At 46.0% G+C, this 24,160-nt stretch overlaps 1 protein-coding gene across 4 annotated transcripts in view; it reads left to right on the top strand.

Annotated features, from left to right (window-relative positions):
• Positions 1-585: 585 nt before the first annotated feature.
• Positions 586-24,160, top strand: part of LOC129459690 (putative zinc finger protein 861) — a 250,172-nt gene continuing 226,597 nt past the window's right edge. The window contains exons 1-5 of one of the 4 annotated variants that reach the window (XM_055236741.2): positions 586-815; positions 12,462-12,645; positions 12,979-13,039; positions 15,725-15,782; positions 16,550-17,133. In XM_055236741.2, the coding sequence (XP_055092716.1) occupies positions 807-815; positions 12,462-12,645; positions 12,979-13,039; positions 15,725-15,770 (300 nt within the window). In that variant the 5' untranslated portion in view covers positions 586-806 and the 3' untranslated portion in view covers positions 15,771-15,782; positions 16,550-17,133. Of the gene's footprint in view, positions 816-12,221; positions 12,366-12,461; positions 12,646-12,978; positions 13,040-14,003; positions 15,855-16,549; positions 17,134-24,160 lie in introns of those variants that run through there. The other 3 variants (XR_010115321.1, XM_063616473.1, XM_063616472.1) reach the window with 3 other exon arrangements.

Below are 24,160 nucleotides of genomic sequence, written 5' to 3'. Positions count from 1 at the left end.
CGTTTCAAACCGACGTGGCATTTAACTGATCATTGTTCCACAGAGCAGTGGCTGACTCTTTTAGGAAGATTTCTTTTCTGTCACCTTTTCACATATAAGGAAAGGAAAGGAAAGCCACATGAAACGCCTCTGTTTAAAAAAGCCTTTGTGCCGCTCCTTTATCTTAGACACCTCATCAGACTGCCTTTGGGTTGAGGTTTCTGTCACGCGTGTCCGTATAGAAGACACCTAATCAGACTTTGTGTTAGCAACAAGGCTGTTAATTCACTTGGGTGCAAGTGGGCTGAGTCCGAAAAGAGAGTCAGTGAAGGGGCAGCTTTACAGGGCTTGGGTAGGCGTGGAAAGTTACAGTTAAAGGTGGTTATCCTCAGCAGAGGAGGGGGTCACAAGGTGCATGGTGGAGAGATGATGGGACTCATTGTCCAGGAGAAGAATGTCACAGGGTTGATTGATCAGTTGGGACAGGGCAGGAACAAGTCATAATGGTGGAATGTCGTAAGGTGGGTTCATTAGTTAAGGCAGGAACTGGCTGTTTCACTTCTTTGTGGTTTTTCGGCTGCTCCAGACTTCTTGGCTCCTGCAGGCCACCTGGACGGATATGTGCAGGTCACAGGGGTTACAATGGCTGAGCTTCAGCTCAGAGGCCTGACATTTTTGTCTTTTTATTTATAAAATATGAAGTTATAGGAAAAGATTTTAAAAAAAGTGTAAGTTCCTTCGGGGATTACTGGGGTAGGGCCGATGTTTCTCCGGACTGCTTCAAGTGTGACCAGGGACTGCGTGAACACCTTGAAGAAAATTGTATAATGAGTCCAGTAAGTTTCGGGTCTAAGGTGCATTTTTGTGTAGCTAACAAGGTGCCAGTTAGCATATTTTTGAGCTTGGAACTGCCCTAATAAAATAAGTTCTCTAAAAACAGTAATCAGGCATATTAGCTTTAATGTAGGTGGCAATGAGTTTTTAGGCCAAGGAAGGAATAATGGTTTATGTACCAAAGCCTTTTGTCCCCATTTTCCGTCATACGAATAGTATTTCCTGTTGTTAAGCCGATGATATATTACCATTTTCCCATAGGTGTGAGTGGCGGTCTGAATGGAGAAGTGCAATAGTTCTGATTGCAGATCCTATGCAGGAGAGATAATAAGGAAAATAATCTTTGTTTCCTGGATTAAGCTGAGGCTGGCAAAGAGTGAAATGTCCCAAGCCCTCTAACAACCAGTGACATACTTTGTGTTGTCCTGGATGCTGGTCTGGTTGCCAAATATGTGGAACTGGCCCCGTATGCGTGTACTGTTGTCCATTTCTATAAGAGTAGGCTTGAGGACACCATGGACAAGGATCTGATGGTTGCCAGCCTAAGCGTTTTAGACTTTTGTCCCAGAGATTTTTTGTTTTGGGTGTGGAAAAAATTTTAGAGGATAGGGTCTCAGGATATAATCCTTTTTATAGACGGCAGGTCCTAAGAGATTAGGGTCCAGAGGAATGGATGAAGCCTGCTTGGAAGCATGCTGGGATGGCCGTTTGGAAGGAGTGTTGCATGGAAGCATGGCCTTGACTGGGTGCTGCCAGGAGCTTAAGGGTTGTAGGTTGTTTGTCTGATTGGCTTTCGGACTAATCTTGTGGCTTCCAGGAGGAAGAGGAGAGATCAGGCTGGCTGTCTGATGGGCACAGCTTTATTCCAGAAAGGTGAACCCAACAGAGAGGGTCCTGCAGATGGACAGCAGTTGGTGTGCTATAGATGACCGGGTAGGGTCTGGTCCATTAAGGCTGTAGAGTTTAAGGGGTCAGACTTTTGACAAGGACTGATCGTCCAGCTAGGGTGTCTTCATATGGCTGGGAATCTGTAGTAGGCAAGAGAAGATTAGCAGCTTGGCTAATTTCCTGTCTAGCCTGCTGGAGGACTAGAAGATAGTTGCCTAGGGGACTGGTGTCTGGAACAACATCGGGGCTGAGTAAGAAGGTGAGTCCATATAAAAGTTAAAATGGACTGTACCCTGTGGCATCTCAAGGACCGGCCGTAATTCTGAGGAGGGCAAGTGGTAAAAGTACTGTCCAGTCCTTTTTCAGTTGGAGGCTGAGCTTGGTGAGGTGTGTTTTTAAAAGACCATTCATCCGTTCTACATTTCCAGAGGATTGAGGATGGTAGGGGGTATGAAGGTTCCACTGAATACCAAGAGCCTGAGAAACTGTGGAAGTAGCGATGCCAAATCAGGGAATTATATCTGTCAGAAGGGAAGAAATGACTGTAGTAGCTTTTTCAGAGCTAGTGGGAAAGGCCTCGACCCATCTGGTGAAGGTATCGGCCCAAACCAGGAGATACTTAAATTTACAGACACGTGGCATATGAATAAAGTCAATTTGCCAATCTTGTGTCGGAGGAAATCCATGAGCCTGATGCGTAGGAAAAGGAGGAGGCCTGAGAAAACCTCAGGGGTTGGTGGCATGGCAGACAGAGCATTGAGAGGTAATGGTTTTAAGGATGGATTTCCATGATGGGAAGGAAATGAGGGGCTGTAGGAGGCCAGCCAGAGGCTTATATCCTACATGGAAATGGTCATGAAGGGAAGAGAGAGTAAACTGGGCTTGTGAGGCAGGAAGAACGAATTTTCCATGATCTAAGAACCACTTGCCCTGAGTTGGAAAACACTGGTAGAGCAGGTTTGTTAGAAGAGGAGTAGGTGGGGGTGATAGAGGAGAAAGAAAAGTACTGGCCTTTTGGGGTGAGGGCTGGAATATTTGCAGGTGTGGAGGCATTTGCTATTTCTTTTGCTGTCCTGTTGGCATAGGCATTTCCTTTAGCAATAAGATCAGTTGGTTTCTGGTGTCTTTTACAATGAATGACCCCAGCTTTGGCCAGCAAGAGAGCAGCCTTAAGGAGGGCCTTTATTAGAGAGGTATTGATAATGGAAGAGCTTTGTGTGGTGAGAAAACCTTTTTCAGTCCAAATGGTAGCATGGTTGTGGAGGATGTGGAAAGCATATTTGGAGTCAATATAAATTTTAATGTGCATTCCTTTGGCGACAGAGAGTGCACAAGTTAAAGCAATCAGTTTGGCTTGTTGGGAAGTAGTGGAGGGAGGGATGAAGTGCAGCAGCCTCAATAATAGAGATATGGGACACGACAGCATAACCAGCTTTAGCTGGCGAGATTTGACTGGGTTTAGAGGAACTGCCATGAATAAACCAAGTGTGTTCTGGGTTTGGGATTGGAAAAATAGAAATATGAGGAAAGGGGGAAGATGCTATGTGTATTTGGGAGATACAGTCACATGGCTCAGGACTTGTGTTGGGTGCTAAGTGAGAAGCTGGGTTAAAGTTGGGCCCATGGGCAATAGTTACTGTTGGGGTTTCAATAAAGTGTGAATAGAGCTGGAGATGTCAAGGGGCAGACAATAAGTGTGAAAGGAGCGAGAAGGATATTAATGCTTGAAGGTTGTGAGAACTGTAGAGGGTAAGTGGAGCATAGCTTGTGATTTCGAGGGACTCTAGAAGTGTTAAAGTGGCGGCTGCCACCACATGTAGACATGAGGGCCAGACTAGAACTGTGAGGTCAAGTTGTTTGGATAGAAAGGCTGTAGGTCATGGGCCTGGCTCCTGTGTGAGAACTGCAGCAGGCTGGGACAAGTCACGGAGTGCTAGTGTGGGAGTTGTTTCTAGGGCCTTTTTGAGAGAATGAAAGGAAGAATGGGGAAATGACTTAGGGTCTATGGGATCAGCTGAATTACCTTTGGTGAACTTGTAAAGTGGTTTGGTTAGAATGGCAAAACCTGGTACCCAGAGTCGGAAGTATCCAACAACGCCTAAGAAGGAAAGGAGTTATTGTTTGGTGGTAGGGATTGGGGTCTGGGAGATTAACTGAACACAGTCTGCAGGAAGAGTGCGTGTATGTTGTTGGAGGACTATGTCGAGATATGGAACACTAGGGGAGGAAATTTGAGCTTTAGAAGGGGATACTCGGTACCCCTTTGAGTAGAGATGTTGAAGAAGTAGCATAGTGTCCTTCTGGGAAGATTGGTAAGAAGGGCTGCAAAGAAGAAGGTCTTCAACATATTGAATAAGCTGGGAGGCAGACGGGCAGAAAGAAAGTAAGTCATGAGAGAGGGCCTGACCAACGTAGTGTGGGCCGTCCCTGAAACCTTGGGGTAGGACAGTCCAGGTGAGTTGCTAGGACTGGTGGGTGTCAGGGTCAGTCCAAGTAAAGGCGAAAAGAGGTTGGGAGGAGGGATGCAAGGGGATGGTAAGGAAGGCACCTTTGAGGTGGATAACAGAATAAAGAGTTGTGGAAGGGGGTATCAAGGAGAGGAGAGTATAGGGTTTGGCACAACAGGATGGATGGGATGGACAACCTGATTTATGAGGCGAAGGTCTTGAACTAGCCTCTAGGACTTGTCCGGTTTCTGGATGGGTAGGATAGGGGAGTTGTAAGGAGAATTTGTAGGCTTCAAAAGGCCATATTGTAACAGGCGAGTGATAACAGGCTTCAGTTCCCTTTAACGCCTGCTGTGGGATGGGATACTGTCATTGAGCAAGGTAAGCGTGATTAGGTTTTAATGGAATGGTAAGGAGTGCATAGTCGGTTGCCAAAGAAGGAGTAGAGGTATCCTACACTTGTGGATTAAGGTGGGGAGTTACAAGGGGAGGATGCGAAAGAGGCCTTGAATTGGGGAAAAGGACAGCAATGGGGTGTGGCTGTAGCCCAGGAATAGTCAGGGAAGCAGATAATTTGGTTAAAATGTCTCAGCCTAATAAAGGAACTGGGCAGGTGGGGATAAGTAAAAAGGAGTGAATAAAAGAATGTTGTCCAAGTTGGCACCAGAGTCTGGGAGGTTTAAGGGGTTTAGAAGCTTGGCCATCAATACCCACAACAGTTATGGGGGCAAAGGAAACAGGCCCTTGAAAAGAAGGTAATGTGGAATGGGTAGCTCCCATATCGATTAAAAAGGGGATGGACTTACCCTCCACTGTAAGAGTTACCCAAAGCTCGGCATCTGTGATGGTCCAGGGGACTTCTGAGGCGATTGGGCAGCATCAGTTTTCAGCCACTAAGCCGAGGAGATCTGGGAAGGAGTCAGCCAGAGAGCTTTGAGCCAGAGCTCCAGGGGCCCTAGAAGTGGCTGCGATATTAGCTGGACAGTCCGATTTCCAGTGGGGTCCCGCACAGGTGGGACAGGCTTAGGAGGAATCCCGGGCTGCAGGCATTCCTTGGCCCAGTGGCCAGTTTTGTGGCACTTGAAGCAAGGTCCATGAGATGGTTTTAAAGGAGTGCCTAGAGGCTGTGGTTTGGTTGTTCTGAAGTTTTTGTGTGCCAAAGGCATGGCTGGGGTTTGTCTTACGCAGAGGCAAGCGATTGCAGCTCTGAAATACGTTGCTGCTTGGCTGCCTCTTCTCTATTGTTGAACACCTTGAAGGCGAGATTGATTAATTTCTGTTGTGGGGTTTGAGGGCCAGATTCCAATTTTTGAAGCTTTTTTTGTAAAAATGTCAGGAGCTGACTGAGTGATAAAATGCACATTGAGAATAAGATGGCCTTCTGGCCCTTCAGGGTCTAGGGCTGTAAAGTGTCTAAGGGTAGCCACCAAACGGGCGATGAACTGGGCTGGATTTTTGTCTTTACCTTGGGTGGCTTCTTTAAGCTTGTCATAATTAACAGCTTTGTATGCTGCCTTTTTCAGTCCTTCAGCTAGGCAAGAGACCATGTAATCTCACCTAGCTATACCTGGGGAGCCTGTCTGGTATTCCCATCAGGGATCCTCTCAGGGAACTGCCCTGATGCCTTCTTGGAGGTCTGGCTCATGATGTCGGTGGGTGTTAGTGTGAGATTGGGCTAGGGTATAAACTCTTTCCTGCTCATCTGGGGAGAGGGTAGAGGTCAGGATGACATTTATTTAGGTCACTGCAGGTTAATTGTAGGACTGAGTCAAATATTGGAATTCCTGTATATATTTAGTGGGGTCTGATGATAAAGAGCCCAGACACTGACTGATTTGGGAAAGGTCTGATAGAGAAAAAGGTACATGAACCTTTACTATGTCCTCAGCTCCAGCCACCTCTCTAGGAGGAAATTGTTGGGCAGGTGGGGGAGAGCTCGTCATGGAATGAAACTGTAAGCCGGACCAAGTTTGAGGAGGGGAGGTGATAGAAGAATTATAAGATGGGGGAGAGGAGGCTGAGGAAGAATTGGGACTTGATTCAGCCTGCCGAGGAGTGGCCTGGGGAGGGGGAGAGAGGTCAGAGAAGAAAAGGGGGATTCAGAGGACTCTGAGGTTGGGATAGAGACTGAAGGAACGGACAGGAGAGAAAGAAGAAAAATTTGGGATGAGTTGCATTGGGAGCAGAGGCTTGGGAGGGAGCAAAGTGTAAAAAATGCCTGGACGTAGGGCACCTCAGACCATTTGCCCGTTTTTCAACAAAAATTATCTAGGTCTTGTAGGATGGAGAAATCAAAAGTGCCGTTTTCTGGCCATTTGGAACCATTGTCAAGTTTATATTGGGACCAAGCAGTATTGCAGAGGAAAATAAGACGTTTTAGTTTTAGATCAGGTGTTAGTTTAAGAGAAGTTTTTAAGTACACAGGCTAAGAGGGAAGAGGGAGGAATGGAGGGCAGAAGGTTGCCAAAGTGAAGGAGGTAAGTTTAAAGAGAAAAGTAGAGATACGGAGAAGGGCGGGGATGATTAGCCAAAGCAGGCGTCCCCACAATTGACTTGCCACCATGGGAATGTGGGTGAATGACCAAGGCAGGCATCCCCACGGTGATCAGACACCAGTGGAATGTGGGTGAATAATTAGGCAGGCGTCCCCGCAGTAACTAGACACCAAGGGAAGTGGGGTTTTGGGTCCACGGATAAAATGTGTCTCCTTTGTTTCTACTAGAGAAGAAAAAGACTGGACAGGGAGATTGGAGGGTAGTGAGAGAGGCTGGAGAAAAGAGTGAAGAGACCACTTACCAGATTTGAAATTGGTGAGATGTTCCTTGGGCTGGTCTGAGGACCCGAGGTCGTAGGTGGATCTCCTCACAGAGTGAGGGCCAGGACAGGGGACCAGTCTCGCGAAAGAGTCCCCCGTCCCAGATTTTGGCACCAAATGTCACGCATGTCCGTATAGAAGACCACCTAAACAGGCTTTGTGTGAGCAACAAGGCTGTTAATTTACTTGGGTGCAAGTGGGCTAAGTCCGAAAAGAGAGTCAGCGAAGGGAGATAGGAGAGGGGCAGCTTTATAGGGTTGGGGTAGGCCTGGAAAGTTACAGTTAAAGGTGGTTATCTGTTGTCAGCAGAGGAGGGGGTCACAAGGTGCATGGTAGAGAGATGATGGGACTTATTGTCCAGGAGACTGTCACAGGGTCGATTGATCAGTTGGGGCAGGGCAGGAACAAATCATAATGGTGGAATGTCGTAGGTGGGTTAATTAAGGCAAGAATTGGCTGTTTCACTTCTTTGTTGTTTTTTGGCTACTCCAGACTTTTTGGCTCCTGCAGGCCATCTGGACATATATGTGCAGGTCACAGGGGTTACAATGGCTGAGCTTTGGCTCAGAAGCCTGACAGTTCCCTTTTGGAAACGTTACAGGGTGCTGTGACCTCAGCCCACCCTCTTATCTTTTCCTGGTCCTGGGTTTCAGAACTGCCTGGGGCTGATCTAAGATGCCCACAAGCTGCCGGGTCTCTTGGAGGGTCATGAATATCAGCTCCTGGGTCATCTCTTCCCAGAGGACAGCCTGAGATGTGCCTGTGGGGCCTCTCAGGGGAGCTGCTGGGCGCACCCCCTCCCCCTACCTCCCGGGAGGGAGGAGTCTCGTGGTATCTCCCTCTGTCATCTAAAAGGAAACCCCTTAGGACATTTAGCTTTTCTCACCCCAAGCCCAGTTTTCACTTCTTGGAAATACCTCTCTGGTCAGCCACTCAGATGCTGCTATTGAAGGGAAAAGACTGGAATGATCCCTGTCCTTTGAATCCTCTTAGCCTAGTGAAGGGAGGAAACTATGGCTAAGGACAGGAAAACCACCCTCACTGAGATGGTGCAAAAAGCTGAAATGCACACAATGCAGTGTCTTCTGGGAGGGTGGTCACTGAGTATACATGTGAGCAGCATAGGGTTTGGGGCATGTCCGAGGTTATGTAGGATGACCTGACCTGACACTTGAGTCAGACTTGTCTTTATTCCAGTTTGCCCTAGCCCTCCCTGGGTTTGTCACCTTGAAAATTTTTTTTTTCACTTACTTACTTACTTATAATTGAGTCAGGGTCTCGCTACATTGCCCAGGCTGACCTCAAACTCCTGGGCTCAAGCGATCTTCCTGCCTCAAACTCCCAAGGTGCTGGGATTACAGGTGTCAGCCACTGTGCCCAGCCTGAATCCGTTTAATGTCAAATGGATTTTATTAGTAGAGTTTGATAGATAAGATAGAATATATCCAAGGAGGCAAGAAAGAGGTGTATTTCAGAAAAAAAAAAGGAAATGTCTAGCCTTATATTTCACCCATTTAAGTTTTTTTTTTTTTTTTTTTTTTTGAGACGGAGTCTTGATCTGTTGCCCAGCCTGGAGTACAGTGGTGCCATCTCGACTCAGTGCAACCTCCGCCTCCTGGGTTCAAGTGATTCTCCCGCCTCGGCCTCCCGAGTAGCTGGGATTACAGGCTCCTGCCACCACACCTGACTAATTTTTGTATTTTTAGTAGAGATGGTGTTTCACCATGTTTGCCAGGCTGGTCTTGAACTTCTGACCTCAAATGATCCACCCACTGGCCTCCCAAAGTGCTCAGATTACAGGCATGAGCCACTCATCATTCGATAAAGTTTTTAATTTACATTTTGTCTTGCCCAGATGGCGTGTGATACGTTTCTCAGATTTGTTCTTTTCTTTTGGGTGATTTCAAATGGAATTCCAGGGCTTAGCCTTGAGAAGGCTACTGGGGCTGAGAATCTCAGCAAACTAAGGAAAATCACTCTTCCATTATGGCTGCAGCGAAATGAATACATTTCCACAATAAAGTGTCATAGTTAAATTGGTAAATTATAAAGATGCATTAAAACATCCATTCTTCTCCTTTCCGGAGTGAGAACTTGTGACGGTGAATAACTCTTCTCTTTCCTGGTACCTGGACTTCGGAGATGAATACAAAATCCTGTGGGTCAGGACTTGGCAACACCAAGAAGCATTCAAATATAATGATTTATTCAACTGTGTATTGTCATGGAGATAATAATTAAATGACACATCTTTATTGTCTGAAAGGGATAGATACTTGTGCTTCTCTTGTTGAGCTACATAAAATACAAGTGCCTTATAATTTGTCTTCCCTGCCTATCTATATAAACACTGAGTTTGAGGGATTTTGTTGGTTTCTTCAAACTCTGAGTATTTTCTCCTTTAAAAGTAAGTGAATAATGTTGACTCGAGAGCCGAAACCCTCACACGGTGACTTCATGTTAAGGCGACTCTTGAAAAAGCATCTCAGCTGGGCGTGGTGGCTCGCGCCTGTAATCCCAGCTCTTTGGGAGGCTGAGGCGGGTGGATCACTTGAAGTCAGGAGTTCAAGACCAGCCTGAGTAACATGGCAAAACTCCATCTCTACTAAAAATACAAAAGTTAGCTGGGCGTGGTGGCAGAAACCTGTAATCCCAGCTACTCAGGAGGCTGAAGCAGGAGAATTGCTTGAATCCCAGGGTGGGCAGAGGTTGGAGTGAGCTGAGATCGCATCACTGCCTCCAGCCTGGGCGATAGAGCAAGACTCAGTCTCAAAAAAAAAAAAAAAAAAAAAAAGAAAAAGAAAAACATCTCAAAGTTTAGGAATGATTCTTTCACAGGGAGGAGCAAACAAGATTAAAGAGAAGGTGATGGTGTTGATGGTGGTGGTTGGCAGGGAGATGACAGAGACCAGAAGAAAGCTTTATCCTAAGGTCTGCCTCTTCTTCGGAGGGAAATAAAGAAGGCCTTGTATTCTGGCTAAGGGTGGGTTAAACATTTGCCTTAGGTTTAAAAAAAGTTAAAACAAATTTAAAGATCTACTTAGCTTTTATTCGCAATTCCTGAATTGAAGAAGCATCCCATTTTATAAAATAGAATAAGAACTCCTGCTTTGTATAATGGAATAGGTGATTCTTGTAAGAGGAACAACAAAACAGAACAATTTAAAAAATCATTAGGTTACTTTTATTGTAAGCATCCTTATTATATATTATGCCAGCTCAGGTTGGCTGGGTTTTGTTTTTTTGTTTTTTGTTTGTTTGTTTGTTTGTTTTTGTTTTTTTTAATTGGTTGTTGTGACTCTCCTGCTCTCAGGAAAAACTGGTGCATTTGAGGATTTGCCTGCTTCCTTAAAGGTTCAGTTTGATTATGTAGTATTAGCCTGAGTGACTCCATTTTGGTTTGTTCTGGTCTGTTGGGGCCTAGTGCAGGAGCTCAGTCCAAAACAGTGGCCTCTCATAAGTTTTGTTTAACACTTTCTTCTAAGAGTTGTTTGGTTTGAGCTGGTCCCTTTAAGTCTTTAGTCCATTTTTATTTCATTTTTCTATGTTATATAAATTACGGGTCCAACTTTATTTTTTCACATGTGGCTATCCAGTTTTCCCAGCAACATTTTTTAAAATAGAGCAGGGCTTTTCCGTTGCATTATCTAGACATTCTTGTCAAAAATCACTTTACCACATATATGTAGGTATCTTTCTTGGCTCCTGTATCTGTTCTAGTGATGTATATCTCTGTCTTTATGCCAGTACCACACTGCTTTGATTCCTGTACCTTGGAGTATTTATTTGAGGATTGTTGCATCAATAATCATAAGGGATATTTGTTTGCAAATCAAATATTGTATCATTGTCTTTATTGTCAGCACAATTTCGGGGCCTCAAGGAATAAACTAGGATATGTTCCTACCTCCTAAAGTTTTTGGAAGAGTTTGAGGATTGGTGTTAATCTTCCTGAAGTGTTTGGTCTGTTTCATAGCTGAAACTATATGGTGCTGGGCTTTCGTGAGTTGAGGGGTTTTGATTACTGCATCAATCTCCTTATTAGTTGTAGTTCTGCTCCAATTTTTTCTTTCTTTCTTTCTTTCTTGTTTTTTTTTTTTTTTTTTTGGCAGAGTCTCTGTCGCCCAGGCTGGAGTGCAGTGGTGCGATCTTGGCTTACTGCAAGCTCTGCCTCCCGGGTTCACGCCATTCTCCTGCCTCAGCCTCCCGAGTAGCTGGGACTACAGGTGCCCACCACCATGCCCAGCTAATTTTTTTGTATTTTTAGTAGAGACGGGGTTTCACCGTGTTAGCCAGGATGGTCTCGATGTCCTGACCTCGTGATCTGCCTGCCTCAGCCTCCCAAAGTGCTGGGATTGCAGGCATGAGCCACCACACCTGGCCCAATTTTTTCTTTCTTTATGACTTTGTCATGTGTTGTGTGTTTCTAGAAAATATGCAAACTTCATCAAGTTATTCAGCTTGTATGTGTGCCCGTAGTGACTTCATAAATGAGGTGTAAGGCATGCAGCTGTCTCACTTGTTTTCTGCTGTTGTAATACAGGAGCCCTCTTGAAGTGGCGGTAAGGTGTGGGGTGTGGGGAAGCATTCCATTGACCTATAGTTTGGCCTCATATTTTGGATTCCTGGGTTTCTGGGTTGTAGCTTTCTTAAGTACTTCTCATCCTCACCCTTCCCTAGTTGTGGCAGGGACATTGAAGTGGGTGGAATTGGGTGTTTCTCTTGCTTCACGAGGTCAGCTCCGCCAGCATCCCAGTTGGTAGGCTTTGGGAAATAGTTTCTTTTGAAGGCAGGAGATGTTAAGAAGAATAGCATTCTCTGGGCATATTTCAAAATGGCTAATCTTTCACATCTTCTGCCAAAAGCAGGAAGCAGTTTTTCCCTCATCTTCACTGGGACAACTGGTAGGATTTTTGGAGGTGCATGTCACTAATTAGTGGGGATCCTTTAGGTCTGGCCTCCTGGCGTTTTACTCTCAAATTTGTCCACACTATCTCCAGGAATTCATCAATTAAAATTTAGGTTTTCCTACCCCTTTACTGCTTCCAAAGAGGTTTTTGCTTATGGGTTTCAGTTTCAGGAAATTATATGACTCACTTATCAGTTGGGTTCATGGTCTCCCATCCAAATTTCATATCCCATATGTTATCAAAGATTGAACTTTGTGAACAAACATTTCTAAGGATATGGAGTTTCAGGACTCCTAATGTTAACTCTCTTCTACACACTAGGTGGTAGGACTTTTATGACAAGTGCTACAGACCCACTGTGTGAAGAGAAATTATGGTGACCCAAGCAGTACATCCTACTCCCTAGACCCGCCAAGGAGAGCTGTATTCCTGTTTCATGGTTGCTTTACCAAATAACTCAATTCTAGCATCGGAATTGCTATGTGAGAGGAAGTAAGTACACACAGAGTAGGAGGTGTGATAACCAAGTCATAGAAGAAATGTTTGGGGAACACGGAATCATGTGAACTTCTTATGTGGTAATTACAGATACCCAGGGCCGTCTGTCTCACCATCCTCTTCTACACATGTGGATGCTTCAGGACTCCGGCCTTTGAGGATGTGGCTGTCAACCTCACCCTAGAGGAGTGGGCTTTGCTGGGTCCTTCCCAGACGAAACTCTACAGAGATGTGATGCGGGAAACCATCAGGATGCTGGCCTCTGTAGTTAAGGGTGACAACATTTCTTTTCTTAGTCATTTAGAGAACAAGTCTTTCTTACTCATCAATGCTGTTCAATTATTTGGAATGTAGAAAGGAAATACTTTGATAGATAAATAAGCAAAAAAATTAGCTGGTGTGCTGGTGTACACTTGTAGCCCCCCCTAACTTGGGAGGCTGAGGTGGGAGGATTGCTTGAGCCTGGGAGGTAGAGGTGGCAGTGAGCCAAGATTGTGCCATTGCACTCCAGTGTACCATGGTCACTGTGTACCATGAACCTAGAATTCAATAATTTTAAAATAATTTTGTAATAATTCATAATGATTTTTCTCTATCTGCATTTTAGGAAAGAAATGGGAAGATGAGAACATTGAAGATCTGTACCAAAATCCTGGGAGAAATTTAAGGTAATTTTCAAGAGAAAGCAGTGTCCGTCAAGAGAGTTGTAGACTGTCAGGAAATTTTAAAAACAAGCCCAGTTTCAATTTGTTTATTCTTAGAAAACTTCCTCCATAAATATATACTTAAATGAGACATATATATATTTGCAAAAATAGTTAACATGGAAACACTATTATGAAACCACATGTAGGCTAGGTGCAGTGGCTCACACCTATAATCCCAGCACTTTGGGAGGCCAAGAAGGGTGGATTGCTTGAGGTCAGGAGTTTGAGACCAGCCTGGGCAACATAAGGAGATCTGTTCTCTACCAAAAAAAAAAAAAAAATTACCTGGGTGTGCCAGCACACACACCTGTAGTCCTGTAGTCCCCCTTACTTGGGAGGCTGAGGTGGGAGGATTGCTTGAGCCTGGGAGGTAGAGGTTGCAGTGAGCCAAGATTGTGCCATTGCACTCTAGCCTGGGTGACAGAGCTAGACCCTGTCTTAAAAAAAAGAAGAAACCCCATGTTAATATCTCCATTTTCATAGCAGCTGTAGTTGGGCGCTCTTGCAGACTGTTCAATCCATTCATGGCCAAACAATGGAAAAGGTTAGAAATCCTACCGACGCTTCCACTGATGATGTTAAAAACATAAATCTAGGAAGCTGAGGCAGATGGATCACTTGAGGTCAGGAGTTTGAGACCAGCCTGGCCAACATGGTGAAACCCCGAATCTACTAAAAATACAAAAATTAGCCACGTGTGGTGGTGGGTGCCTGTAATCCCAGCTATTTAGGAGGCTGAGGCAGGAGAATCGCTTGAACCTGGGAGGCGGAGGTTGCAGTGAGCCAAGATCGCACCACTGCACTCCAGCCTGGCAAATGAGTGAGTGAGACCCTGTCTCCAGAAAACTCCACATAAATCCAATACCCATCAATAACAAATACATTATTTATAAAAAATACTTAATAATGTACTTATTTTGTACAGAAATCATATGGTAGAGAGACCCTGTGAAAATAAAGAAGGTAGTCAATGTGGAGAAGTCTTCAGCCAGATTCCAGGTCATAATCTGAATAAGAAAACACCTCCTGGAGTAAAGCCACCTGAAAACCATGTGTGTGGAGAGGTCAGCGTAGGCTGTTCATCCACTGAAAGGCACATCAGAGATCCCCTTGGATGCAAACCCTGTGAATATCCAGAATGTAGACAGAAGGCATATACGTGTAAGCCATGTGGGAATGCCTTTCATTTTCACCACTCCTTTCAAACACATGAAAGGCCTCTCAGTGGAGAAAACTTCTATGAATGTTAGGAATTTCAGAAAACATTCACTTCCCCCCAAAACCTTCAAAGACGTGAAAATGCACAGTGGAGATGGACCTTACAAATGCAAGGTGGGTGGGAAATCCTTTGACTCTCCCAGTTCATTTTGAATACATGGAAGATCTCATTCTGGAGAGAAACCCAATGCGTGTAGGCACTGTGGGAGCGCCTACAATCATTTCAGTTTTGTGTGTGTGTGTGGGAGGTGGGGGCAAGGTCTCACTCTTGTCATCCAGGCTGGAGTGCAGTGGCACAATCTCAGCTCACTGCAGCCTCTGCCTCCCAGGTTCAAGTGATTCTCCTTCCTCAGCCTCCCATATAGCTGGAATTACAAGTGTGTGTCACCACGGCTGGCTATTTTTTGTATTTATGGTAGAGACGGTGTTTCACCATGTTGGCCAGGCTGGTCTCGAACTCCTGGCCTCAAGTGATCCGCCTGCCTTGGCCTCCCAAAGTGCTGGGTTTATGGATGTGAGCCACCACACTCAGCTGGGATTCTTCTTAGCAAGAGCTGAAAGACTAGGGTAAAAGGACTCAGGGCCCCAACAAGCCTGTCTTGAAGCTCTTGTTGATGGTAGGAGCACTCGGTGGCCAAAGCTACCCATACATCACAAACATCTGGATAGAAGTAAGAGGTCTCCCTCCCATGCTTTGTCACTGAGTGCACACCAAGTTTCTTGGGTTATATATTTGGCATTTCTGTAATTCCATAGACATAATCGTCAATGGTTTTCCCCAAGTGATATCTCCTTGGGGGCATCCTAATCCTTGAGCACTGGCATACCGTTTCAGTGCCAGTCTTGTGGCCATTTCTAGGCCTAAGTTTTCCAGTTTAAGTCCCCTCTCTGAGCCTTCTTGCTGGAAAATGTCTTTGTGAATCCACATCCACCCATGCTTTCAAAGAGTCAACAGAGATCCCAAGCGGCTGTGATGTGAGATGGTGGAGGAAGCAGTGGCAGAACCCAGGTCATGAGTGTGAGTGACCTCAGTTACTCCAATCCCCGCAGCTACATAACAGCTCAGCCACCCACAGACACGGTCACAATAGTCTCACAACTGAAGAAGATGCCAAGGTTATATTTCTTCTTCAGCAATTGTTTTGTTGTGTCCCATAAGACAGGGGTTCCCCAACCCCCAGCTGGTACCGGTCTGTGGCCTGTTAGATCTGGGCCACACAGCAGGAGAGTGGCGGAAGGGGTGGAGTGGGGTGAGCGTTACCACTTGAGCTCCACCTCCTGTCAGATGGATCAATGGTGGCACGCTGGCATTAGATTCCTATAGGAGCGTGAACCCTATTGTGAACTGTGCACATGAGGAATCTGGGTTGGGTGCTCCTTATGAGAATCTCATTCCTGATATCTATTACTGTCTCCCATCACCCTCAGATGGGACAGTCCAGTTGCAGGAAAACAAGCTCAGGGCTCCCACTGATTCTACATGATGGTGAGTTGTATAATTACCTCATTATATATTACAATGAAATAATAATAGAAATAAAGTGCACAATAAATGTCATGTGCCTGAATCATCCTGAAACCATCCCCCAATCCCAGCCCGTGGAAAAATTGTCTTCCATGAAACTGGTCCCTGGTGCCAAAAAGGTTGAAGCCTGCTGATGTGCAGTATATGGAGTATTTCCACAGTACACGTGCAATAGTCATAAACTCAAAAGCACAGACAATGGTAAAATATATATGAAATAATTGAGAAGTGATACATTTTAAGCAGTTATTACAGTTTTAAGCTTCTAGAGTTCATTACTTTCTCACCTGCTTAATCTTTAAGAAAATTATTTGTCTCTAAGAACTTCTGAGACTTTCAGATAGAAGAATCAATCTCTTTATAATCTGTATTTACAGAAGACCTGTCATTAATTGGTAGGTGCTGAAAATAATGCTAAGAATCATAAATGAACCTTTCAATCATGACAGAAGTGAAAAGACAGAGCTCAGTCCTAGATTCCCTTAATTTATTTCATTGTAATTTCATACAATTTACTTTTAATCAGAGCTGTGTTCAACAACCAGGTTGCAAAAATTTTCAGACGCTAACAACTGGCTCTTCTGAGTTGGTTGAAGCTGTTCAGTCATCACCTCCCCCCATCCTCCCTGAGGTGGCTGAACATGTCGCTCATAGGATTTATTTATTTATCTTTAATTTGTAAATAATTGTTGGTAGAGATGGGGGGGGGGTCTCATTATGTTTCCCAGACTGGTCTCAAACTCCTGGCCTCAAGTGATCCTCCTGCCTCAGCCTCCCAAAGTGCTGGGATTACAAGGATTTAAACCCTCTGGTGACTAGCCAGACATCAAGAGGAAGCCACAGCTCATTCGACCACCCTCCAAGCCTCCTTAAGCTGTCCTCAGCCACCTCTCCACACCCTCTTCTATCTTTGTCCCCTCCTTGCCTCATGTCCCTGGCTTACTAGACTTCATTCAGGCTCGTTCCACCATATCCCTCTGAAGCCATCTTCAAGGCTCTGTTCTGTCTACTTGTAGCACCTTTTCTCTGATCTTCTGACTGGTTGGAGTTACTAATCCTTATAACTTCCGCCACCAACTTTGATGGACTTTTCCTGGTCCTGCCACCCCTCCGTGCTGGCTCAGCATCGATCACACCGTGACATAATTTTTTTTTTTTTCGAGAGGAAGTCTCACTCTGTCACCCAGGCTAGAGTGCAGTGGCACGATCTCGACTCACTGCAACCTCCGCCTCCTGGGTTCAAGCGATTCTCCTGCCCCAGCCTCCCGGGTAGCTGGGACTACAGGCACCTGCCACCATGCCCAGCTAATTTTTGTATTTTTAGTAGAAACGTGGTTTCACCATGTTGGCCAGGCTGGTCTTGAACTGCTGACCTCATGATCCACCCACCTTGGCCTCCCAAAGTGCTGGGATTACAGGCGTGAGCCACACTGTGCCCGGCCACCGTGACATAATTTTAACTTTAATATTTGTGTCTTTCCTGCCACTGTGTACTCCATAGGAGAAGGTTTCCAGCTTCATTTATCTTTGTATCTTGGTGCCAGGCACACAGTTGTCGCTCCATAAATGTTTGCATATTACTTCCTGGGAGGTTGAGCTGCAGTGAGCCATAATCGCACCACTGCACTCCAGCCTGGGCAACAGAGCTAGACCCTGTCTCAAAAAATAAAAATAAATAAAAATTAAAACAAACAAATACATGTGCGTGTGTTGGTTTTAAAAAATTATTTTAAAGGACATTTAGTTGGGCAAATGACCCAGTTGGAGAAGAATGAAGGTGACGGGGCATATCAAGGCAGCCTCTTCAGTCCCTGGGGGCAATGGCAGGGCTGCTGTCCTGTCAATTTCAACAGCCAGGGGCCCAAACCCCAAATCTGTAGAGCACTAGACTCTGCTCAAGCTCTTGACAAGCTCAGGGAATTAATTCACCCCTGGCAGGCGGGGAGAGAGGGAAAGTGAGGATACAGATTCCCTGAGGTTGCCTCCTCTCTGGCAGGGTCCCGGGGGTCCCAGCATCCCTGTAGCGGAGACAGAGACAGTAGGACCACAGCAAGGGAAGCCAGTAGGCAGGGAGTCAGGGAGGGATAAATAGTCGTGTTCGGGCTCAGTCAAGCCCCCAGCTCAGCTGGTGTGGCTGCTTGGTGCAGCCCACACCTGGTCAGCTCCCACCTGTGGAGAAACTCCAAACTAGAGCCTCCTACTGGGATGAAGCAGAAGCAGACGCCTGGAATCCCAGGTGAGTCACCTCCCCTGTCATCCACCTGACCAGGAGAGACCTGGGGAACCAGCACCTGCCAGGGACTCGAAAAAACCACCTGTTTTTATGACTTCTTTAGGGACTATAGGTGCATGCCACCATGCCTGGCTAATTTTGTATTTTTAGTAGAGACGGGGGTTTCACCATGCTGGACAGGCTGGTCTTGAACTCCTGATCTTGTGATCCGCTCATCTCGGGTTCCCAAAGTACTGGGATTACAGGCATGAGCCACTGTGCCCAGCCAGGACTTGCCTTCTTTAGAGCTCCTGCTGCCTTATGAGGTAGGTCCCTTGGACAGGGGAGGTAACAGGTCAGAGAGAAGACAGTCAATGCTCAATGTGACCCAAGGTGACGGTTTGATTTTAACCTCTCTTCTCAGTCTGTCCAGGCAAGAAGTCTATGGAAAAAGGATTGGGAAGAGGCAGAGAAAAGAGAGAAAGAGGATTCAGGGTTCAGAGGCTCCAGCCAGCATCCCAGGGTGTAAAGATTCAGGGTGGGCCGGGTGCTCATGCCTGCAATCCCAGCACTTTGGGAGGCCAAGGTGGGAGGATCACTTGAGACCAAGAGTTTGAGGCCAGCCTGAGCAGCATAGTGAGACCCTGTCCGTACAAAACACAAAAATTGGCCAGGTGTGGCAGGCACCTGTAGTCTTAGCTACTCCGGAGATTGAGGTGGGAGGACTGCTTGAGCCCAGGGAGTTAAGGCTGCAATGAGCTGTGATTGTGCCTCTGCACTCCAGCCTGGGTGACAGAGGGATACCCTGTCACAGACACACACACACACACCAGGGAGGCATCAATGGGAGCAAGTGGTGAGGGGATGGTTAGGAGCTGGGGATGAGAAGATGGAGAGAAAAGAGAGGGAAGTGGTGGCTTAAGTGGAAGAGAGGGGAGGCCAGACAGCTTCACTAAGAAGAGAGAGCCAGGATGGGTGAGAGGTAAGGCCAGACGGGATCTCAGAGACAAGACAGGCCTGGCCCGTGGAGTGATTCTGTCACCCAGGAGACTTGTGACAATGCATAAGGACATTTCTGATTGTCGTGACTGGGGAATGCTGCTGGTATCTGGTGGGTGGACACCAAGAATGCTGCTCAGTCTCCTGCAGTGCACAGGACACACCCCTGAGAGAGAATGATTTGGCCCTGGCGTCCCTAATGCTGAAGGCAGGAAACCCTGCTCTAGGGATGTCTGTGGGCAGGACTTGTCCACAGCCACGCTTAGCCCTAGAGTCTCTGAGTGGAGAACTGGCCCCACCAGGTGTTCCTGTCAGTGCTAGACAGTGGGCTTGCTCTTTCTCTCTCTCTCTCTTTCTCTGTCTCTCTTTCTCCTCACCTCTTTCCTCTCTTTCCCCCTGTCCTTTCTCCCTACCTCTCTTTCCTCTCTCTTTCTCTTCCCGCCTCCCTCTCCTCTCTCTCCACTTCTCTCTCTCTCCCCACCCTTCTCTCTGTCTCTCTCTCTCTTTCCCTAACCCTCTCTCTCCCCACCTCCCACACTCTGTGTCTCTCTCCCCACTTCTCTCTCCCCACCTCTCTCTATGTCTTTCTCCCCATCTTTCTCTCTCTCTCTCTCCCCACCTCCCACTCTCTCTCTCCCCCCATCTCTTTCTCTCTCTGTGTGCTCTTTCCTCTCATCTCTCTCTCTCTGTGTCTCTCTCTCCACCTCTCTGTCTCTCTGTGTCTCTCTCCCCACCTCTCTCTCTCTCTTTCTCTCCCCACCTCTCTCTCTCTCTGTTTCTCCCTCGCCACCTCTCTCTCTCTGTCTCTCTCTCCCCCTGCCTCTCCCTGTCTCTCTCTCTCTCCCCATCTCTCTCTTTCTCTTCCTACCTTTCTCTCTCTCTGTTTTACCTACAGAGGAACCCACTGGGTGTTCTGCTGGTGAATGATTGCCCAGAAGCTCTAAATCCTCCTCGCTGCTATCCTAGTCCCACATCCACCATGGGTTTTGTTTTGTTTTACTTTTAAAAATTAATAGACTTTAAGAGCAGTTTTAAATTTACAGAACATTGAGCAGATAAATACTGCAGAGAATCCCCGTATACCCTCTCTCTGCCTGCGCACAATTTCCCCTATAATTAGCAACTGGGATTTTTTTTTTTACCATAAATCTGTTACAACTGATGAACCAGTGCTGACACATTGTCATTGACTGAAATCCACAGTTACGTTAGAGTTCACTCTTGGGGCTGTACATTCTCTGGGTTTTGGCAAATGCACAATGTCCTGTGTCCACCATGACAGTATCACACAACATCGTTACACTGTCTTAAAAACCCTCTATGCCCCACCCATTCATCCCTCCCTCTTACCCACTGGTCCCCTGGAAGCCACTGATCTTTGCTTTCTCCATAGTTTTGATTTTTCCAGAAGGACTGGACTACGCTTTTAGCTGCATTCTGCACCCCATCATTCCAGAGGGTGTTACATGCAGCCCTCAGCCACCTCCTGCAGACGTGATGGGCTCCTGTCCTCTCAAGGTCTCTCCCTTCCTTCCTTCCTTCCTTCCTCCCTCCCTCCCTCATTTCTTCCTTCCTCACTCTCCTTCTTTCCTCCCTCACTCTCCTTCCTTCCTTTGTTCCTTCCTTCCTCCTTCCCTCCCTCCCTCCTTCCTTCCTCACTCTCCTTCTTTCCTTCCTTCCTTCCTTTTTTCCTTCTTTCCTTCCTCCCTCCTTCCCTCTCTTTCTTTCTTTCCTTTTCTTTCTTTCTTTTTTCTTTTCTTCCTTCCTTCCTTTCTTTTTTCTTTCTTTCTTTTTCTCTTCCTCCTCCTCCTCCTCCTTCTCCTCCTCCTCCTCCTTCTTCTTTTCTCTCTCTCTCTTTCTCTGTCTCCCCCCAACCTTGCTCACTCACTCGCTGTGGATTCTTGTGATCTTAATTGATAAGAACAAGAGTGTACAGATGGTCAGTCATGGGGAAGCAGCATCTCCTAGTGGCCTTTGAAACAGCCATCAGCAACTGGTGAGTATAACAAGAGGTTACGAAAATACAGGCTTTGAGAACAATCAGACCTAAGCTCAGACCCTGGGCCCCCACTTCAGACTCAAGGCACCTAAGGCAAGTGATGTGTCGTGGGTTTCAGTTTCTCTGTCTGTAAAATAGGGATCGGAGCAGGTGACTTCTAATGTAGGGGTAAATATTCAGTAAGAATAGCATGAGTGATGTGAGTGCAGTGCCTGGTCTATAGGACACATCCAGTAAAGGGCAGCTGTTCTCATCAGTGTTGTTGAGTACACAGCATTGGTGCTGTAGACACAACAGTCCCTGGCTTCAGGGACTCACAATCAGGTTCCAGGGATAGACACAGCACCAATGTGACATATCATGGCAAACATCATAACAAAGTCATGAGCAAGGAGCTTTAAAGTTTCTTGCAGGAGGCACAGAGTGAGAATTGAACCAATGCCTGCTGTTACCATTGACTGGGAATCATTATTTTGAAAGCACCCAGGAATGGGTGGCTTAATATGCCTTGGGAAGAAATATCCAGGAGGGCTGCATGGAAGAGGTGACATCTAAGCTGAGTCTTAACAACAAATAGGGGTTTGCCAGGTGAAGAAGTGGAGGAATGGGGATCCCAGCAGAGGGAGGGTACGAATGAGTTGCGGCTGCACTCTCTGGATCAGGGGTTCTCAACTGGGGGTGGCTTTGAGCCCCATGGGGACATGAGTGTTTTCTGGAGACATTTTTTGGTTGTCATGACTGAGCAGGAGCTGCTGGCATTCAGTTGACAGAGACCAGGGATGCCACTAAACATGTTATGAGACACGGAACAGCTCCCCACAGAAAGAATGACCTAACCCTAAATGTCAACAGTCCCAAAGTTGAGAAACCCTGCCTTAGGCACTAGGGAGCCACAGAAGGTTTGTGAGCACCATCCCAGGGCACCAATCTCGCCCGTTTGGCCTCTTCTTGGAGGTTCTTGTTTCCAAGTCATTTACTCCTCTAAGATCTCAGAGTGGCGGGACATGGTGGTGCTGTGGGGGCTGCTATTCTGCAGAGCTAAGGGCAAGTACTGACCCAGAAGGGGGGCAAAACGAGAGTGATTCCAGGAAGAGACACCAAGAAACTCTGGAGACCAACAATGTTTGGAGAATGCAGCCTCCGCTCACCAAAGGAGCTGGTTCTTCCTTCATCTCTCATTATAAACCTGCCAGGGCTTGATTGAGGACCTGAGCCCACTTAAGCGGAAGTGAACTACCGTTTCTGAAATGATATTTTTATTGTGATAATGTACATATAACCTGAAATTTACCTATTTATTTCTTTTCTTTCTTTCCTTTCCTTTTCTTTTTTATTTTTTGAGGAAGCCCACTGCATTTGCCTTTTATTACTGGATTTCCACATAACCACTTTAAAGTATACAATTCAGTGGCATCAAGTACATTTATGATGTTGCACTAACACCACCTTTGCCTAGTTCCAGACAAAGGTAATAATTTTTTATTAGCCCAAAAGGAAACAGTGTATCTATTAGCAGTCACTCCCCATTCTCCCCTCACCCCAGCCCCTGAAAACCACTGATAGGTTCCAAATGCTACAAGCGTTTTCATCGCAGCATTGTTCACAAAGGCCAACAGGTGGGGCACAACCCTCATGTCCATGAAGAGATGACACATATTCATAAAATGGAAAATCGTTCAGCCATAAACAGGAATAAAGCTCAGATGCATGCTGTGGTGTTTTAATACTGTTACAATTGCATGCTACAATGCAAATGAACCGTAAAACATTATATTCAGTGAAAGAAATGAGACACAAAAGGCCCCATCTCATATTCCATTTATGTAAAATGTTCAGAACAGACACATCCGTAGAAACAGAAAGCAGAGTGGTAGTTTACTCTTTTATAAACTTTACACTGCCTATTTTATTTTTAAAGACAGAGTCTTGCTCTGTCAACCAGGCTGGAGTGCAGTGGTGTGATCCTGGCTCACTGCCACCTCCATCTCCCAGGTTCAAGCGATTCTCCTAACTCAGCCTCTTGAGTAGCTGAACCACAGGCCTGTGCCACCATGCCTGGCTAATTTTTGTATTTTTAGTAGAGGCAGGGTTTCACCATGTTGCCCAGGCTGGTCTCGAACTCCTGATCTCAAGTGATCTGCCCACCTTGGCCTCCCAAAATGCTGGGATTATAGGTGGGAACCACTGTACCTGGTCACACATTGCCAAATTTTTTATAAAAGAGATTAGCTAAGCATGGTGGTGCATGCCTGTAGTCCCAGCTATTTGAGGGGGCTGAGGAGGGAAGATAGCTTCAGCCCAGGATCTGAAGGCTGCAGTGAACTATGATAATTGTGCCACTGCACTCCAGCCTGGGTGACAGAGCCAGACCCTGTCTTTTGAAAAAAAAGATTACATATATTTAATTGGTTCATAAAGACACATAGAAATCTCATGAAATTAAAGTTACTTACTGAGCAAAGACCATGTACAGTCACTCATTTACTGTATTAATTATATGCAGCATCTACTGCATGCTAGGTCATTTACTTCCCACAACAACCCTTTGAGGTAGGGAGGGGAAGATGGTGGTACAGAGAGAGAAAGGAATCTGCTCAACTTTACAAAATATTGGCCTGGTGCAATGGCTCACTTCTGTAATCCCAGCACTTTGGGAACCCCAGGCAGGGGGATGACTTGAGGCATGGAGTTCCAGACCAACCTGGGCAACATAGCAAGAGGCCATCTCTTTAATAAAAAATAAAACATTAGCTGGGTGAGGCAGTGTGTGTCTGTAGTCCCAGCTACTGAGGAGGCTGAGGTAGGAAGATTGCTTGAATCCAGGAGTTTGAGGTTGCAGTGAACTATGATTGCACCACTGCACTCCAGTCTGGGCAACAGAATGAGACTCTGTCTCTACAAAAATAAATAAATAAATAAATATAAAAATAAAAAATCATTACACAACAGTCAGAGGAGGGATTTGAACTGAGGCCTGCTGATTCCCACACCCCTCTTTCTGTCTGATGGCTACATTTCATTGCCTCAGAACATAGAGGCATACCTCATGGGAGCTGGAAAACAACCAAAACATGATTTCTGGCTCCTTTCTTAGAGCAACACAGTCTCCTACCTCTGCTTTCCTACATG

This window comes from Symphalangus syndactylus, chromosome 13 (genome assembly GCF_028878055.3).
Source record: "Symphalangus syndactylus isolate Jambi chromosome 13, NHGRI_mSymSyn1-v2.1_pri, whole genome shotgun sequence".
In the NCBI taxonomy this organism is placed as follows: domain Eukaryota; kingdom Metazoa; phylum Chordata; class Mammalia; order Primates; family Hylobatidae; genus Symphalangus; species Symphalangus syndactylus.
This window is presented reverse-complemented; position numbering and strand designations above follow the sequence as displayed.